Below are 19,977 nucleotides of genomic sequence, written 5' to 3' on the forward strand. Positions count from 1 at the left end.
TAAAAAAAGTTTGTTGTTTTTGATGACAAAGATATTAAAGGGAATAAAAAACTGTGTTGTTTAAAAATAACCACCTCTTTAATAGTACTGCAGGAAAATATTCAATTCAATGGAATGTAGTTTTCCAGTAAGCCCATCTTATCTTAGCTTGAAATGACAAGTTGAATTAATTCTTTTTTTTAATTTCTGTTTTTCATCTATATTTTGTACTCCTGCCATTGCTTTCTACTATTTATATTTTATGTTGAGGGTCTTTTTTTCATCAGTTTCTAAAATTTTGCAAAAGAAGCCAGAAATCATGTTGGAAACTCAAAACCCCGAATCAGGCTCTAGATCCCCAAACCTCATAGATATATATGCCATTTAAAACACCACTGTACAATTCTTTAGCACTTCCTGTGTTGACTTTCCTCCTCTTCCCTCCTCTTACGCCTCACAGTAGTTAGAACCGAAGGATCTTACCTGGCTTCTTTACTTTGTAGACTCAGAACAGAGCACTGGGTCTGACACAGAGGTGCTGGCAGAAAGGACATCGTGCTCATTTGGCTCCCATTCTGACCTTACATCTGGTGGCTCAGGCCCTCAGCCTCCTCCGCCTTCATCCATGGAAGAGATCCAGGTAGAGCTGCAGTGTGCAGACCTCTGGAAAAGATTTCATGACATTGGGACAGAGATGATCATCACGAAAGCAGGCAGGTAAGACATCTCTGGCTGTCTGTCTAGTTAAAAAAGAAATCATAACCAAACAAAACAATTTTTATTTCATTGGTTTTTTAAGAAAGAAACATTTTTTTCCTTCTTGATAATCCAAAGGGATAAATATGCATGAAAAATTAAACGGCTGTCTGAGTTTCTCAGCTATATCTCCTATTAGCTTTCTTAAGACAAGTAAATTTGTTTCATATGGCTGTTTGAATGACTGGCTCCGAAGGAGAACTGGCAGCTGTAGGAAACCACTGAGGGTAGTTGTTCCTTTGAGCAAAAAATAATGTACTGTTGGCTGTACTGAATTTAAGATGAGCTATGAATTTGGGGGGTAGCCATTTGAGTTTCCTTTCAAGTTGCCATAGCACTCCATGAGCTTATTGGTTTAATCTCAAATGTAGTGAAATACAAACTCAGCTTTGCACCAAACGAAGATCTTCCTGCAGCTCTAAACAGATGCAGTGTTAATGACTTCTGGTATAAAAACTGTGCAAGCCTAATGTTTTCCTTTGCTATTGCAGTGATACCACGACAGCTGAGGTTAGAAAGAGCCACTAATTAGCCAGATTTTTTTAAAAGGAAAATCTCACCATGACAGTTCAGCCAAGGGGAAGATCTTCACTGCTGAATACCATTTAAAAATGGCTAGGAGTCTGTTTGCCAAAACACGACCTGGAGGTGGTTGCACATTTGTAGATGTCCCAAACTAGGATCTTTAGGCACGTTTGCATTTGCAGGCCGTTTCTTACCTCCACCTAATTGAGGTTTTAATTCCGATTGACGCGGAGAAGGACGGCGTCAGCACCACGGACAGAGCCCGTCAAGACGAGCAAACACCAGGAGTGACCCGGGAGCTGTCCCGACTGCGCCGCAGAGATGCAGCAGGGAAATTTTACCCAAGTTTTGGGGGAAACCCACGGTGCTCTATTGTTTACTGCGTTGTTTCATATCTGTGCTCCCCTAAATTTGCCAGAACAGCTCGACTTCTTGTTTTACATTCTTGTGAAGTGAGGGCTATTGCTCTCTAGCCCCAGAAAGTCCAGATAATTCAAGGAAAGTTACACTGGAAAAACAACCCAGATGATCCCTGAAAAAGGTTATCAGAGTCAGATTAGCTCCCAGTTTTAGATTTCAGTGCCAAAGGAAGCATTTTCCATCAGTACAGAGTGGGATGCTGGTTTTGACCTTCTGCTCAAATGGGAGAGGCAAAGTAATAGGAATGATTTCACTTGGCATTGTGCAACACCTCTTCTCTGGAGATGTTAAAGCAGACACAGAGAAAATCATTATTATCCTCTTTTCATAGGTGGTGACACTGAGACCTAAACAGATCAAGTGATCTGTCCAGCATCATTAAATACGGCACTTGAAGAACCAAACTCCTTTTTTCTGGGTTTATTGTCCTGGTGGCTGGACCATGCTGTTTCAGAAACTTAAAATAATACATTATTACCTGTTAGATTAACTATAATTAATTCTCTGCTGATACATGGAGTAGATAGACCTAAAAGCAGCAAAAAAATCTCTATGTCCACCAGTTCAAAGGAAAATGGCTGGAACTTAGTGGTATGAAGAGGATCTTGGCAGCTAACACATTTCTGAATAAAGTAGCTGACCTTTCTGACACCTTACAAGCTCCAGTGTGGATAATTCTTTCACTTACAGATGACCATGTATGACAATAGAGTCATAACTTCCTGTGAAAATATCTTTGTTATAATCAGAAACAATATTCTTTCTCCTTGAAATGTTTGTAAGTATTTGAGTACTGATGGTCAACTGTCTCATTACTGCCCACAGAAAATCTATGTAACTACTAAATAGATGTGGTTTTTTCTGCTTGATGAAGTTCTTCTCCAGAAGTGATGTGAACAATATTGGAGGGCTGCTGGGTTGTTTTTTGTTGTTGTTGTGTTTTTTTGGTTTTTTTTTTGTTTTGTTTTGTTTTGTTGTGTTTGTTTTTATTTTTGTTTGTTTTTATTTTTTGTTTGGTTGGTTGGTTTTGGTTGTTTGGTTGTTTGTTTTTGGTTTCATTTATTTATTTATTTAATTTATTTTACTGTTGACCACACTTGTAGGTTAATAATTGCAAAGCATAATGAAGAGCTGCACAGTTTCTTGAGGTAATACACCTGCTTATTGAGGATAGTCCTCACAGGTGTGATAGAATTTGCAAATTAAATGGTTAAATAGTTCAACAGGTTAAACAGTTTTCCCTCAGATAAGGTGTGTCTGTGATGGATGAGAGCTGGGTCTAGCAGTTCTGTTTCTCCATATGGGATGCATGATATATGATGCATTCCAGAGATTAGATTTTGATATTTCTGGCATAAATACAGAACTGGTTTTTACCTGAAGATTTCCTACTACTTATTCAAATTCCTAGAGACACACAGTGTAATTTGCATCTTCTTCCCTCTACACAGAAGATTTTGCTCTTCTTGCTTTCTCTTTGGAAACCTTGAGTCCCATAAGGCCTTTTTGTTTTGAAAGCCATTATAATTACATACTCAGTTGCCTATAACTACAGCTCCTCCTTAATTTTCTATGACTTGTAAAGCACTTCCTGGTTCCCGCCTGTCTCCACAATGTCTCTGCTCTTGCTGTGTAATGCTTATTTCTAACCTACATTCTCATTTCAAGCATATTTCTGGGGCTATATCCTGCCTATGTCAGGCACACTACACTTTTTGACTCTCAGACTCCTACTCTCACTCACTTCTAACTCTGCTTTGTTGTTTTTCTTTTCTTGATGCTGTATTTATAGATGTCTCTTTTTTTGTCTGTTTCCATTAACTTACTCCAGTCCTCTTATAACTCTTCCTTTTTCCTTTCCATCAAAACGTTGCTTGCTATTTAGATTTTAATCAGATGCTTATAAAAACACTTCTTTGTTCCTTGTGTAAAAAATGCAAACGGCTGTCACCTGCAGTCATTCAAATCTGCAATTTACCTTTATCGCCTTTCTGTTTGAGAGGTAACCTTGGACTCTGTAGAAAATAAGTTCATCTTAAGCCCCAGATCATACTGATTTGAGCAACTAGTCCTAAATTAATTTTAAACTCTTTTTCTCTACTCTCCTTTACTAACAGTAAAGGAGAGTAGAGAAACACACTGGCAGCATCAGTGGAGGAATTTGAAACCTTTCCCACATCCCTACAATCCCTGTCTAATGTCCATGATCACCAGAGCTGCAGGGGTAACTGTTCCTTAAGTGATGCATAGAAATGCTGCCCAAAGTGGGAAAAAAAGTGCCCTTATTCCTGGGGGAATACACTATAGGGAGTGCTTGGATTCCTCCTCAAGAAGGGAAGGGCTGCCTGCTGTTTATGGAGGTGGTTTTATGAGTGTTGCCACGCATACCAGCACATCCAAGAGGTATCATTCTGGGAGCACAGGTTCTACCTTTAACAGAGCCAGGATCTCATCGCAGCCTTGGGGGAAATGGTCCCATCTGTCATATCACAGTTACTGTATCTGTGCTGCAGGATGGCTCAAACCAAAATTCTGATGGCAAGGATTGGTAATAAGACTGGAAAAAGCCATCAGTGAGTGAAACAGGTGACCTTGTCCTCTCCTGACTTCTCTGTGCCTCCTGATAGTTTAAGTGGTACTTTGTCTGCAGTTTCTTTGCCTCTCTGAAATCATGAGACTGAGTTGTTTGTAGCATGTACTTGGGGCTGTTTACATTACCAGGTGTTATTTTTTCTTTCCAGTGGAAAGAAGGGTGGGTTCCAAAGTGCTCCTCAGTTGGAGAGAGCAGCAGAGATTTTGTAATCAAGCTCTGTTGGTGCTGAAGGGGTCCATCGAGAGGACTTCTCAGAGCAAGGGCTGGCAGGCCACAGCTACCAAACTGATTTTTAGAGTTCCTGGCCCTGTGGGCCAGATAAACGTGCTCCAGGTTCCAGAAGAATGTCCCCTTTGGGAGCAATAGAGAAGATCTGTTGGTCTCCCTCTCCTTCATCAACAATAAATCCATTTGCCACCAAGCCCTGCCCTCAGGTTTTTCTCTCAAAACACACATCTCTACATGATCCCACTACAGAGGGTAACAGAAGGCCATTCCTCCATTGCCTTGCCTTGCCTTGCCTTGCCTTGCCTTGCCTTGCCTCGCCTCGTCTCACCTCGCCTTCACTCCTTACACATTTGTTTTTCTAAAGAAATATACATTTGGCATCAGTCTTAAATTCAAGGAAATATGAGATATGAATTAACAAGGATAACTTCAGGTTGCCCTGTTAACTCACACACATAGTAAACACTGTGCATACTTAATCTGCAGATCTAAATCAGATTCTTTTGCAGAGTTTCTCAATTTGATTATTTTTACACCTTGGAAATGACTATTCTGTCTATTTCTTTTGCTACAGTTGAAGAGCACATCCCTTCATTTTAGGCTTTGCATTTATTAGATGACACCCTTATGCAAGTCTACTCTTATCTAAGTTCCTAACTTAAGGGTAAGAAACTGAGGCTTTATTCTATTAAGGAAAAAATTCCAGTTTGGGGATATACCTGTGATCCTCCTCCTTTGACCAGTTTTCACAAAGTAAAATTAAACTACATTTTAAAAGAAAATCTTAACCACCATCACCACCAAAAAATATACTGCTAATTGCCACCTCCCAACAACTTCTTTTTTTGTTGAAAGATCTCAAATGTGGTTCTTCATATAAGCACACTCCTGTGCTGCAAATACTGTTTTAATCAAGTTCTAGAGATATTTATCTATCATTAGTTTTCTTCACACTTAATATTCATAAACTTCAATCTCATTATGGAGGAAAACAGAAATTGAGTAGACTGAGGCACATAGCTGTTACTAAAATGCTTTAAAAAACACTTCTAAGTGGTCCTAAAGCAGTTGTAATAACTTATTTCATATCACATTGTATTTCCCCTAAAAGGGTACTGTGTGTAAGTTCACAGTCTAAGTTTAGGAAGACTGCTTTCCTGCTGAGTGGTAAAGCTAACATATAAATAACTTGATCATCCCAAACTGCTGCTGATATAAAACCTCCTCCTAAAATATCAGATGTCATCGCATGTTCCCTATGAAAACAGACAGCCTTCATGTCTGTAGCTGTTGACTATGAAGCCAATAGCTTTCTAAATGAAAGATTCTTGACTGTTTATTAATACAGCCCTATTCAAATGGCCTGAATTCCTTCCAAATCTTTGAGCTTCTTGTTTTCTATAAGGCTGGTGCCTCTGGGGAACCTAGAGCCAGCCAAGAGGAAAGGCAGAGAATAGGGACTTTACCAGGATAATACAAGAGCACATCTCTAAGTCTCCACTGTTAGCCTCTGCCTTTTTCATTTCCCTCTTTCCACACAACGGTGCTGCTGGAGACCTGATATGACAGTTCCAGGCCACATCTTTATGGCAAAGAAACCTAAGTTACTTTTATGCCCAGAGAAAAAGAAAAACAGTAATAATTTACAAAACTTCAAAAGTACACTTAAACCTTAGAGAAAGTAGTGGGATCAGCCGAGCTCTCTCAGTTCATTTTAGAGATTAGCCTCTAAGCCTGCTGAATGGTCTGTGGTAATCTTTTACAAGGTTATTTCATAAACAAACAACCCCCACAGCTATACTGCAACTTTACACGGGGCTGCAGATTTGGAGAGAGCTTCTTGGGACACACAGAGCATTCAATTTTCCCAACACAGTGTGCAGACTTAGACCCAAAGAGACTCTGATTTAATCCTGGGTTTCTCATCAACCCTCTGGAACATGACCTACTTCTTTAGCTGCTCCTAAGCTACCTCTCTCTAATTAAAGAGAGCTGGACTGGAAAAGGCCACATCCTGTACCCAATTGGCTTGGCAGATTTAATGAGCCATTGTGGCCGAAACAAGGTAATGCCCTCAAGCCGCTGAAGACTAATCCATTATTCCTTCCCCACCTCCCCCCCAGTCATTCTACTAGCAAACTCACACCATCAGCTGCACAAATTGCTCTCCTTGAAGGGTTTCTGCAGACGATTTTTCTGACAGTTTTACGTCTCTCACAACTCGGTTGGCTGTCCTGTGGCAGCTGTGGGGTGGTGCTCTCCCCACCCCCCACGATAAACATGCCCTTTTCCAAAGCAGATGCAGTTACTAGTAGGTCAGATCTTATCTTCTCAGTGTGGCCTGAAATGAAAGAGCTGTGGGTAGGGCAAAGGCTGAGCATCAACCTCCTCCTCCTTCCCACCCTCTTCTGCAAGTGGCTATATGTGTCTTGGCTGGGAAAGAATGAAATAGATTCTCATGATCACATCCCTGTTGTGCAAAGTTTGACATGTCTGGAAGTGTTGACACAAGCTTTCCTGATTTCTTCCTCCTCCAGGCTGTGTTCACTAGCAACACTGTGAGAAACAGAAATATTAAAAGGAGAACTAAATCTTCTTCTCTGACATTTCACTGCTTCTCACTAAATAGAAGGGAAAGTGCCAGGATGGTTTGTAGGGATGGCTCCTAGAAACATTTCTTGTACACTTTCCTACTATTTTGGCATTGTGATTTTAAATTGCCCTTTAATATCCTTCCTCCATCCACATACTTCCATCCCACAAGGACATGTCTAATTATCAGAGAAGCAGAATATGATTTTGTATAAGCATCCAGTACTTTTGGGTTTTCTCTTACCAAAGCTCTGTATTTTCTAGGCAGAAGTCAATTCAGTTGAGTAACACCATCCTGTAGGACTCTCAGCTTTAGTTTTTCTCAGGTTAAGGCTTTTCTCAGGTAGAGCTCAGGTCTGAGTTAACAGTCAGTGAAACAATGTAGAATTTCTTTCAGTGCTCTGCTCTGATTTCAGTGTTGCTCAATTGCTTCTGCACCTCATTCCGTCCAGCTCCTCAGATTTTATGGAGGTGTAAAAATACCACATTAGTTGCAAATATAATGTGGCATAAGTAATTCCCTCAGCATGCTGTTTGAGGGAGGCGTGGAATAGAAATTGGTCTACTGGCCACCATAAAATTTTTAAGAAGGAGAAATTATGCCATAGCCACACTAACACTAATGCGCTTTAAGGTTAAAATTGTTCTGATCTGTTCTCTTCTGAAATAATTGCCTAGCTACAAACACTTCCACAAGATTGACTGTGTTTAGCAGAGCTTAACTTGTGCTCAGACAAGAAGAAAAAGGCTGGGAATTGTTTCTTGTTGGTGTAGAGTTCCATACCTTGTCTATCAGGAGAAAATGCTTAAGATAGATCTGGATCATATGGCATAGAAAAGACAACACTTATTAAGATTGCACAAAACAGTACCAGGACTTCAAGGAAACCATGACAATAATGCCAGTGTTTCTGTCGAATATGAAGTAGATTGCTAATAAGCAGATTAATTTGAGGGATGTTTTTTTCTTAAATAACTATAAACATAGAGTGAGAGGATTTTTCAGGATGATGTGTTTGCTTTACATGTTACCTCAGTACTTTAAAACCCTAAACTGAAAGGTGACATTCTCAAAAAAAAAAAAAAAAAAAGGAAAAAAAAAAAAAAGAACTAAAGTGATCCTGCATTTAATGGAATATGAGAGAAGAACTACAGGTGGATGGCCAGTGGGAAAAACACAAGGTAAAAGGCACACTGCCCATCCTAGAAATGTTTAGAGAGGATGATTTGTGTGAAGCATAGCAGAACTGTCCATTAGGAACTGGGAATAGACTGCTTGACTGTATTTTATCATTACTTACAGGTTGTTTTCCTATTACACCTTTTCCTAAGTGGGAAAAAATTGAAGATTCAAACCACTGCCAGCAGTCTTTTCTACCCACAGCAAGCCCAGAAGAGTTGTGCCAAGGACTGGGCTGTGTAAAGTAGCATGCTTCTGGTGCCAGAGAGAGGTACAAGGAGCCTCTTCAGTTTCCTTATTCACCATTTTCTTCCTTATTTCTACTCTTATTTTCCTAGGAGAATGTTTCCAGCCATGAGGGTGAAAATTACAGGCTTGGATCCCCACCAGCAGTATTATATTGCCATGGACATTGTCCCTGTGGATAACAAGAGATACAGGTAAGCTTTTCAGGGGCAGAGGTAGGAATCTTGTAAGAGCTTATTGTCAATGACAGCCTAGGAAAGGCACCTGCCATTAAAAACCATTGCAAAGGTGTGCTGGAGAACACCCTATTGATTTACACAAACATAGTTGATTTGACCAGAATCCTTAGACACAAACCCAGTGTTTTAATACAGTATCTTGCAATTTTGGAATGAAATCTTTCTCTTTTCAAGTAGCAGTTTTTAATTGAGGAGATCTTTGTCATGCATTTCCTGATTGACACGATTAGCAATGACTGTCTGAGGGAACCAATAACTGGAATTATCAGTGGGGGGGGGTCTGCAGCCCCTAAAACTTTTTCTGCAAGAAAGGAATGGGCAAGGAGAAGCTGAATTAAGCCAGGCCCCTCAGGTCTGGTGTGAACTGGATTTCTGTTTCAAAAGTGCTCACTGTCCAGCACAGCAGCCTTGGGGAATATTGGTCCCTGATACACAGTATGGAGTCACTGAGAAACTTTCCACTGCTGAGCTAAAGACAGGAAGAAGAGATTTCTCTGATATTAATGGGCTTCTGATGTTAAAAAATACTCTGGAAAACTCATGATCCTCTGCATCCCAGAAAACTCTCTAGACTGATGTGATTTATGTATTCTTATTAAAAGACCCCTGAGAGCAACTCTCTTCTCCAAATACTCTCAACTGAACCACATTTCAATGATTCAGAATTGAACCTCCACTTAAAATGCTAAATACTTCATTTTGCTCCCAATTTGTCCAGAGTTTTATCAGGAAAATGCTTTTCCTGGGAAACATCAAGATAGCGTTTGATACTCAGCTGGATGTTTTTCCTCTTTCAAAGAGAGTGGTTCTAACAATGCTGACATTGAAAACACATTTATTTTCTAACCCTTTGTTTCTGTCCTTGTTAGCTTGTGCAGCCACATAGACGAAATAAGCAGGAAAGGAAAAGACTCCTTTTTTTCCCATTTCTTGTGAAAATACAGGAAATGAGTCACTGTTTGTAGGTAAAAACTGGAACATCTTAGCAGAGCTGAATAGAGATGCAGTGAGGAGGAGCACAGGACAGAACTCAGAGGTGTCAGTGGAACTATTTGTGAAATGTCTCAGAGGGATGGAGCTGCAGGGCAGGAAAAAAAGTGTCTAGGCAAAGCTGTCATAGAGAAATTTATGGCATATGTAGGATGACTAGATCAGGAACACAAAAATATATTTTTCCTCTAATTCCAATGTATGTAATACTATATAGAATTTCCTGTTTCGCAAAATTTCAAACCAGAAATTCTGTTTTATCAGTTGTTTTACTGGTATCCATTGGATATTGCCCTTTCTGGGTGAAGCCATATGTGTTTTCCAAAGTCTGGTATGAGATAAAGTACAGATTTCCAGAAATTGCAGGATTTTTATTAATATTTTCAGACAAGTCTTTGTTTACCCATATTTTCCAGCCTCTTACTCTGGCTCAGAGAGGGTTAAGGAGTTGTAAAGGCACATATGGCAGAGTTTTACAGGAAAAATAACTGCAAGGTGGTTTTAATAAGGAATCAAGTCTGAACAAGTGGCTAAGGGGTAATCTGGCTTTCATTTAGAAGGTAGGAGGTTGCAATAAAGCACATTCTCCCCTGACTGCAAATGAGAGCTTGGGGTGCATGAGGGTGGTAGGGAAGGGGGAGCCCTGGACATGTTCCTGCGGTGAGTGAGTAACAATCTCCCTTAGCCCACCTACCCTTCCTCTTTCAGGTATGTGTATCACAGCTCCAAGTGGATGGTGGCTGGCAATGCTGACTCCCCAGTGCCCCCGAGGGTTTACATCCACCCTGACTCCCTGGCTTCTGGAGACACCTGGATGAGGCAGGTGGTCAGTTTTGACAAGCTCAAGCTGACCAACAACGAGCTGGATGATCAAGGCCACGTAAGTTAGAAGTTAATCCTGCTGCCTATTGTCCTAGCCTTGCTCCTCTCAGACTTGAAAGGGTCTTGCTGCTGCTTTGATGCTCCTGTGTCCTGTTGGGCACACGTGTCTGTGGTTGCTTCCAGATTTATGGAGCTTTTTCTGCTATTTCAGTGCTTTTCCTCAAAATGTTGCCTGACCCTATAAAGCACCTTTCTCTTTGCTCACAGCACAAACTTTGTCTCATGCTTGTAAGAAAAGGATAATTTTCTCCATATTAGCTCTTACTCCATCCCTGCTTTCTTGTACATCTCTATGTTGTGTAAAATATTTTTTGGGGAAAAGAAGTCCTTTTCCTTTTGTTTTCTCTTCAGATAATCTTACATTCAATGCATAAGTATCAGCCTCGTGTTCACGTCATCCGCAAGGATTTCAGCAGTGATCTTTCTCCTACAAAGCCAGTTCCTTCAGGAGATGGGGTGAAAACCTTCAACTTCCCCGAGACTGTTTTCACTACAGTGACAGCCTACCAAAATCAGCAGGTAAATCCTTCATGCTCCTTTTATGTTATGCATTCATAAAAATATTAGCATGTTCCTTGTGACTGAGACACTAACTCCTCTGAGAAACAGAAAAGTTACTCTTTAAAAGCTAGAAAAGAAAATGTTTGCTGTGAGGTATTGTGTAGACATAAAGTATCTAGCTGGGAAACCACCTTGAAGATAAGATGGCTGTAGTTTTTACTGTAAAATAAGTAGCTAAGATCAACTGTAAAGGGGTGTGCTGTGTTCAAATTTCCTTGCTCCCTCATGGTACAAAACTAGAGTATCCTGTCCGCAATATAATTTTAAGGCAGTACAGCTACTCCACATCACTTATCTCAGAGACAAAGCAGTTAGGTTTTTTGTAGCAGTGAAAGAAAAAGCTTTGAAGAAGCCCAGTCTCATCATTTTGTTGACAAAATAAGCCTTTGAATGCATATAAACTGAAATTCTCATGCATTAATGTCCTGAGGTATAGGGGTCAGCTAGGGAGTCAACTTATGCACCTGAAATTTAGGAAAGCAAACTTCCAGCTCAGCAAGAAAGTGGTCAATAGGATCTCCTGGGAGTCTACCCTTAGGAACAAGGCATGGAACAGAGCTGGCAGATCTTTAAGGAAGTCTTCCATACAGGCCAACGGCCAGCAACCCTCAAGAGCCAGAAATCAAACTAGGAAGTCAAGAGACCAGCATGGCTGAGTAGGGACCTGCTGGGAAAATCAGATGGAAAGAAAAATGCACAGGCAGTGGAAACAAAGACAGCTAACATGTGTAGGGATTGGGTGAGGAAGGCCATGGCAAAGCTGGAACGAGACCTGGTAAGGGATGCAAAGAATAACAAGAAGGGATTCTACAGGTAAGTTAACCAGGAAAGGAAGGTTGAAGAAGGTGTACCTCCTCCTGATAAACAATGCTGGAAAACTGGTAACAACTGCTGAAAAGACTGGGGTACTTAACAACATTTTTGCCTTAGTCTTCAAATGAATGAGTCATCTCCTCTCATATCTCTTTGGAGGATGGACAGCAGGACGGGGACTGGGTAAGCAAAATGCTTCCCACTGTAAGAAAGGATCAGAAGAGAAGGTTTAGGGGTGACCTAATTGCAGCCTTCCAGTACCAGAAGGGAGCCTACAAGAAAGACAGAGAGACTTTTTACAAGGGCTTGTAGGGACAGGATAAAGAAGAATGACTTCAAACTGGAAGAAAGTAGGTTTAGACTCGATACTACAAAGGAATTCTTTACTGTGGCAATGGTGAGGCACTGGCACAGGTTGCCCAGAGAAACTGTGGATGCCCCATCCCTGGAAGTGTTCAAGGCCAGGCTGGATGGGACTTTGAGCAACCTGGTCTAGTAGAAGGTGTCCCTGCTTATGGCAGATAGGTTTGAACGAGATGATCTTTATGGTCCCTTCCAACCCAAACTATTCTGTGATTTTTTGATAATTTATGTTTGATTTGGGTCTTGCATAGTTCCCAGTGATGAGACTTAGTATTGACTTTAGATACCATAAGTAAAAGATGTTGTGCAGCAGAATTCTTCCTTTAGGGCCATTGACTTTGTTAGTGGTCTACACTTTTCTTAAACTAGACTTTATTTAGCATTTATGGGCTGAAAGACAGACCTGTATTAAATCACCTTAAGGCAGATTGCAATATTTAACCAATTTTTAACAATTTTGAATTCTAACAGTTTGCTGGAAAGTTATAGAATTTTTTATTTTGCAACGTGTAAGAGAGCACACGTGCAGACAGTGCTCCCATGACTGCTGCTTTTTCCTCCCATGACTCCCAACTTTTTTTTCTCAGTCTTGTCCCCTTGAATTGACCTGAATAAGGATCCAAAATGGAAAAAAAATATTGCTACACACTGGTGGGTTTGCCATCATTGCAGTATGGGAAATTTCTTGCCCCCCTCGCCCAAATGCAGATACTCCACAAATCTTAACTGGAGAACAGACAAGGAAAGAGGATAGGGAAAGGAGGAGAAATGACAGGAAATAAGCCTGTCATTCTTCCTTAATGACCAGACTTATAAGACATAAGTACATAGGGAGGGAGATACTAAGGGAGGGATCCCTGTCAGGGACTGGCACCATAAGCCACCTCACTGTAAAGAAACACAGACATTTCTGTCTCTCTGAATTCCAAATGTTTGGGGAATTAGTTTAAAAAAATGTGGGGGGCAGAATCACATTTTTATAATACCAGTAAGAAGATTCTGGTGAGCTGGTAAAACCTTTTCATTAAAACCAAATTTAAATCCCTTGAATCTGCCTGCATGCCCTCCAGTGGCTGCAGAGCTTTGCCTTACTGGGGGAAGCGTCTCTGGAAACAATTGTAAAATGTTAACAAATCCACCACAGGGATTCCCTCTGCTGTAATTCCATCCTCCACAGAACATATCTGTCTCTGTACACACAAGTCCCAGGACAGCTGCAAAGTCAGGCTAGCGGAAATTAAGTTCACAAATTAAGCTTCTGCAAAAATAGGAGCTGCATTCCAGATCTGAGGTTAATATCCAGAGTAAGGGCTTGGTTCTGACAGAAGCAAAACACCTGCAAATCCCCTTCAGATCAGACTGTATTAAACCAGTCCCTTTTGAGCAGTTTCAGCAAAACCACCTCAAATTTGGTAGGATCTGGAGATCTCACACTCATTCCAAAGACAGAATCTCTAGTACAAGCTGAGGCTGGCAGCGGGAAGCTCCTGTGCTACACCAGGTTGTGGAATAGCCAACAGGGAGTATAATACCAGTCTGCAAGGTCAAAATCCCAGTGTTATATACCACATTTACCAACATGGAAGTCATGCTTAAAAATAAAGCAGAAAGGAAGATTCCTCCAAAGCACTAGTCTGGCTGCTACCTCCTTTATTTAGAGCAGGAAAAAAAACCAAAAAGGAAAAAAAAAATTCCAGACCAGAAAAGTCTTGAGGGCCACCCAGACGCTGACTAGAATAACAGCAACTTGTACGTGTGACTGGGTGGTCACCTGATATCTTTGGGGGCTGTGGCCCGTGCTTTGCTTGGCCTTTTCTTTTCAGCATTGTTTGAAGACCCATGAGTTGCATCCAGCTGCTGGATACCTGGAGTGTTGAGGCTGAGACAACTCAGATAGGAGCCAAACTTGAGCATTGTGCCTGCTTCCCAAACCACAAGGCCACTGATAATTTACAGCTCCTGGGGTTTTGCACCTGGTATACTTCTGCTTCAGGAGAAACTTCTCAGCCCCAGCACTGTGATGGGTTTCGCGATGCTACCATGATTTCTGTCTCTGGTGCCGCTTTTTGATAAGCAGATTATCTGTTCGTGGATAATGGGAGGGCAAATTTAACAGAGGTCTGGAGAAATAAGTTATAAGAAGTAAATATCATTGTACAGGTGGCTTGGGCAAGAATGGTAATAATCTATAATTTTCATTTGTTGAAAGAAAAAAAATTGAAGTTATCAACTAATTCTCTTTTTCTTCCTTTTAGATCACCAGATTAAAAATTGACAGAAACCCCTTTGCCAAAGGCTTCAGAGATTCTGGGAGAAACAGGTAACAGAAGCTTGTTTGTGTTTCCTCACTGATCTCCTCCCTTCTTTCCCTGAGGAGTGCACAGGACATGTATCTAAGGTTGAGAAAGGCAATTTTTTTTTTTTTATTAAACTGAAGAACAGAGATGAAAAAATGGGGGATTGCAGATTGTAAAACAGACCAATAGGTCACAGTCTAACATTGTGCAAAATAATTATTCTTTATTACGTGTAGGGTTGGCTGAAGGGCATTTTTAAATTTTCACAGGAAATGTCAAAACTGGGAATGTAAATGCTTGCTTTATGTTGAAAAAATGAATTTCTCATAGGTGCGCAGGATAAAAGTGCAAAAATGTTCTAGTTTCAAAAAAATTCAGTTTTTCCCCAGCAATGTCCAATTGTTTCACTTTGACTGAGTTGCTTAGTTTTGCCATTATTTTTATGGAAAAATTAAGTAGAACACCTTAAATATTATTTAGAAGGGTTTATATTTTAACAGTACAGTAGTTGAAATGGAGCTTTAATCAATCCCCCCATTGTATTAGTAAAAGATATTACAGAGTTATAAAAAAAGAGAAAGAAAATGCAAAAAAGTTTCAATTTTTTCTGCCATTCATGAATCCTGCAGCAGAATGTGCAGCAGATTTAAATGATGTAGGAATCCCTTAAATCAGTGTAACAAAGGCTTTAAACCTTAATTATACAATTAAACATATCTGACTACATTAAAAGAAGCCTAGGGTTGTAAAGCAAAGCTCTGAGTGTGCAGACCAGAGTAAAAGTTGTGTGCATAGCCCTGATTTGCTGTCCCCATGGGCACTGTAATTCAGTTTTACTTGCATGCTCCTGTTGTGTGTGTTTACCAGGACTGTTGTCTCCTTCCCAAGGAGGTTTGATAAGGTCAGTATTCATGAATGGGCAACTGCCCTTTGTTTTCCAGCACTCCCTTTAGTGCTAGCTCTCCATGATCACAAAGAAGGCATTTAACTGGCTTAGAGACCTCCTAGCTCAGCTCCTCTGCTCTCATTTTACTGAAGTTATGCATAAAGATGTTGCCACCCTCATTTAATCCCTGCTGTGATCATCAGTTCACCTTGAGGCATATGTGACTTTTATCCTGCTCTCCTCTCTTGTGTGGGGAAAGCAGTGTGTGTCCTGGGAACGAAATCTTCCCTGTGCGCACAGATGCAGCTGCACTGGGGGCTGGGTTTGGGAGAGGGATTGATGCAGTTCCAGGTACATGGTGGGCTGTATTAATGTGGAAGGCATTAATAAGGTCCTAGCTCAGTGAATTTGGACAGTTTCCTGAAAAGGTTGGGAATTACTGATCTTTGTAGCTCATTGATTTAAGAAAGGGCAGGAAATTGCTACACGGCTGCAGCTGTGGGGAGGGCTCAGTAAGGCTCTCTGCTGATGTAAAGAGGAATTAAAATCTTTAAGGTATTACACATCAAAGGGAGCAGCCTGAGGCTTTAGGAAGAAAAAAACAGGCAAAGGTATTTGCAAGCATATATAGCAGTCAGGCGCCTGCCTCACAAGCAGGGGTCTGGCTGCAGTTGCACTACTGTTGTCAGCTAGGGGAGGACACGAACGCTCAGCTGCTTCTGTCTCAGAGGACACATACACAGATATCCCCATAGGAGGGAGGACAGCATTAAAGTCCAAGCCGTGTGTGGAAAGGGCTCTCCTGTGCTAGATTGCTTTTCTCTCCCTTGTGTAATTTGTAATCTCATTAGGATCACTGGCCAAAAAACAATTGTGATACTCTACAGGTTCCCACGTCCTTCCCACAGCTACAGTTAACCGCAGTGCATCAGACTGGCTGGAGAAAGTCCCACTGAAAATGGAGGTCTTCTTTGCAAAAGAAATAGGGTAATTTGAAGAAGGGCCATTTGTGAGTCAGGCAAGTGAGCAGTATATGTTCAAGAGGTTTTATGTATAAGATCTTAAAAGAAAAACAAAGGTGTGGCAGCAGCAAGAGACACAGAATTCTGAGGCAGCTCCAGGACATCCTATTCCAGTGACATTGGATACTGAGTCAGAGCCACAGTTAGAGTTTGCCAGCAAATCTTGGAGGAAAGAACTCCCAGTGAACAAGCAGAGCGTGGTGGAAGAAAAGGAATGCTTAAGCCACTTATTTCCTAGAACATTTCCTTTCTGCTTTATGTTGAGGCTCTTCCATTAAACGGAGATGGATATTTTTCCTCCACTTTTTTATTGTTATTGTTTCACTGTTGTCTCTTGCTGCAGAAATTATGGAGGTGAATGTGTTTTTAAAACTAGCTTCCATTTTAGAACTTTCACTTCCATCAGCTTACAGACTTCCCCTTTATTTCCTTATGACTGTGGTCTCCCTTCATCATTGCAAGATACCGCTAAAACCCTGCTGCTCTGGGGCCACCCCATCATGATGTGACTGACTGTATCCATATGGGGGAGCAATCTTTTCCCAGATCATTTCTTGGATCTCTTTCAGTTATTTTCATGAGTGTCTCTCTCCAGACCTTACTGCCTCAGTCTTTGAGCTGGGAGAAGGAGCAATGAGGCCGCTCAGAGGGAAGGATGGAAACAGGTCAGCAGCTGGACAATGTTTTGCAGGTCTTCAAGTACTCAAATCTGTTAAGTAATGGTGTTCAGCAATCTAAACATCAGCCTTGTTGGATTGCAGAGGTAGCCTGTGTTTGAAGGCCAAGTCTTAGCTCCTGTTAATTACAGATTCCCTCTACCTGATTTTCGGGCCTTCCTCACTTTTTGCAAAAGCACATAAAATATCTGTAGAAATGCAAAAAGAGAAGTTCCTGAGGTTGAAAGAAAAGTTTCCTGGTGGTGAAAGGATACCCACATAATGTATGAATGAGGCAGGTTATTACTTGGTTGCTTTCCTGAACTTCAAGCGAATGAGAAACCAGTTTTTGACATATGGAACTCAGCTAGCCAAATGTTTGGGTAGTGAGGGTGCAGGTTTAATGCCACAGAGGTTATTTTTAGAGACTGGGTAAAGTTCATCTGACAGTGGGATGCTTGCAGGAGCTTCTTATCCAGGAGGAAGCCAGAAGGGAAAACAGTCAGGAAACTCAACAGGATGATGGAAGAAAAAACCCTTAGGCTGAAGGAAAACCTGCACTTTTCTTTCAGATGTGGGCAGCTGAGGTGAATAAAAGTTGTTTTTGTTGGAAATGCTCTTTAAGCTTTGTCTAGGATAAGAGAGCCAGGAGGGCACTTGGAGCCAATAGTTTGGCTTCCTCAGCAAACAATGAAATGATGTCCTGAATCCTATATGGAGTGGGAATGGCAAGATCAGCCATATGGGATGGATTACGGAGGTGCGCAGATAGCTTGTTTCATTTTTCAGACAATGGAACTGTTTCATTTATTGCCTATTATTAAAATTTTATAGCACTAAAAATAAAAGAATGAATGAAAAAGAGTGAGCAAATTTTGGATACCTTTTAAAGGACTGACCTTATTAAAAAATGCTGGCAGTGAGACCTCTTCTGATACTTTTTTTTTTTACTTCCTTCATAAAGTTGGTGTGAGAGGGAAAGGTTTATGGCCTGATAGATAGTTTGAAGTTAATTTTTCAGTGCAGTTCTTTGGAAGAGATAGTAGATGCCACATGGATAATGTTCAGCAGACTTGGTATCAGCAACCCTCAGCAAAGGCCCTCCAAATTTTCTGACATTACAGAAATGCTGAAAAGTTGTGTGTGTTTTTTTTTTTTTTTTTTTTTTTTTTTTTTTTTTTTTTTTTCCCCAGCATTTATTATTGTCCCAAAATGTCTCTTCATTGGCCAGGTGGGATTCTTTTCCTTTTTAGCAGGTGGAACATACACAGAATAGCACTCCAGTATTTCTGCTGACTAGGAGAGCACACCAATGTCAAACTGCTATGGGAGAGACAGTTGTTAGAGTTGACAGGGATTCAACTTCTTGATTCCCACCTCATCACCTCAACATTTTCTTTCAAAAAATGGAATACATTGCAGACAGAAGAAAGGGTGGGGATAGGGTTGTGAAATCAGTACACAAAGGTGGTGTGCCTTCTCACCAAGGACTGTTTTTAGCATGACTGCATGTTTTCTCTCTGCAAGACTCCATACGTAGTGTGGTAGATCTTTAGCAGGTTAGCACAAGAAGCTGCTGTCTTATGGATCTTGTCTGATGCCTGGAAGGATGTGAAAATTCAGTAGGGATGTGTTCTGCTTAGAAGCTATTTCAAAAACACCCACAACATTTTTTCTGCATGGAGAAAAAGAGCTCCAAAAGTAGACACTAAAGATTTTAAAAAAAACCCAAAAACACACACACGCAAAAAAAACCCCCCAAACAACAAAAAACCCCCATAAACTAATGGGAAAAAAAGATTGATCTAGTATATAGAGGCTTCAATTTGTGCACAGGAGAAGTGGGCATAAATTTGAGCTCTGTCACCCATGTGCTCAGAGAGGAGGTTTTACACACATGTTCAACATATGCAAACTTGTGAGGAGTAAAGGACTCACATTTGGGGCAGGAAGGGCCAGCTGTGGACTTTGACATTCATTCTTCAGGTACCTGTGACATCACGCTGCCCTCAGCACTGCAGGGCAAGGCCACACTGTTGCTGCCAGTAGTCACAGTGTGGAAAGGGAAGGGTGACAGGAGCTGTGCTCACAGGAAGAGGGTCATTGTAGATTTGCTTCCCTGGAGCAGGATGAGGTAGGTCCCTGTTGGTGTTGGCATCTTTCCTTTCCCTGACATACAGGGCAGGAATAGAGCTGCTTTACAAGTTGTTCTGGCACTCTCAGTGCTCCCATTTACCCTCTATCAGCTCACAGACACAGTCAAGTTCAACCCTTGAAAGCAGTATATTATTCCCAATTTACTGTTTTATTTCCTCTTTTTATTATATCCTGGTTATTCTCTTTTTTCCCTTTTCTTTTAGAAGTGGAAATTACATGGTGCCTGTGAGAACTGTATTGAAACAGGGTAAAGAGTTAGATGGAGAACTGGAAACTGAATTATGAGTCAATTGCTGAGCTGATAATGATCTAGGCTATAGGGAGAGGCAGGGGTAATAGCTTTAATCTGCTTTTAGTGTCTCCATGAGCCACCTCTCATTAGGGACTGGATTTTATTGGAAGGCAGTTGTCGGACCAGAGCTAGAAGCCCAGTGCTGGTGCAGAGTGGGGTTGTGTACCTGGGAATCTAATGACTGAGCCAGACTGTGTCCAGTGCTTTCAGTAAGTTGGCCTCCCTGCTTCTCCACACGATTTTGTGGCAGACACAGAGCAGCTGGAGTAGCACAGCTGGAACTTTCAGTCTGCATTTCTG

The 19,977-nt window shown here is 41.0% G+C and overlaps 1 protein-coding gene across 2 annotated transcripts in view; it reads left to right on the forward strand.

The window, feature by feature from the left end:
• Window positions 1-19,977, forward strand: part of TBX15 (T-box transcription factor 15) — a 90,633-nt gene that overhangs the window by 53,230 nt on the left and 17,426 nt on the right. For both annotated transcript variants that reach the window (XM_066175523.1, XM_066175524.1), the window contains exons 2-6: window positions 483-696; window positions 8,612-8,713; window positions 10,457-10,628; window positions 10,982-11,149; window positions 14,623-14,687. In XM_066175523.1, the coding sequence (XP_066031620.1) occupies window positions 483-696; window positions 8,612-8,713; window positions 10,457-10,628; window positions 10,982-11,149; window positions 14,623-14,687 (721 nt within the window). The remainder of the gene's footprint in view (window positions 1-482; window positions 697-8,611; window positions 8,714-10,456; window positions 10,629-10,981; window positions 11,150-14,622; window positions 14,688-19,977) is intronic.

The sequence above is a fragment of the Chamaea fasciata genome, unplaced genomic scaffold (assembly GCF_029207755.1).
Source record: "Chamaea fasciata isolate MVZ Bird 193981 ecotype frontalis unplaced genomic scaffold, bChaFas1.0.hap1 SCAF_2, whole genome shotgun sequence".
Taxonomy (NCBI): domain Eukaryota; kingdom Metazoa; phylum Chordata; class Aves; order Passeriformes; family Sylviidae; genus Chamaea; species Chamaea fasciata.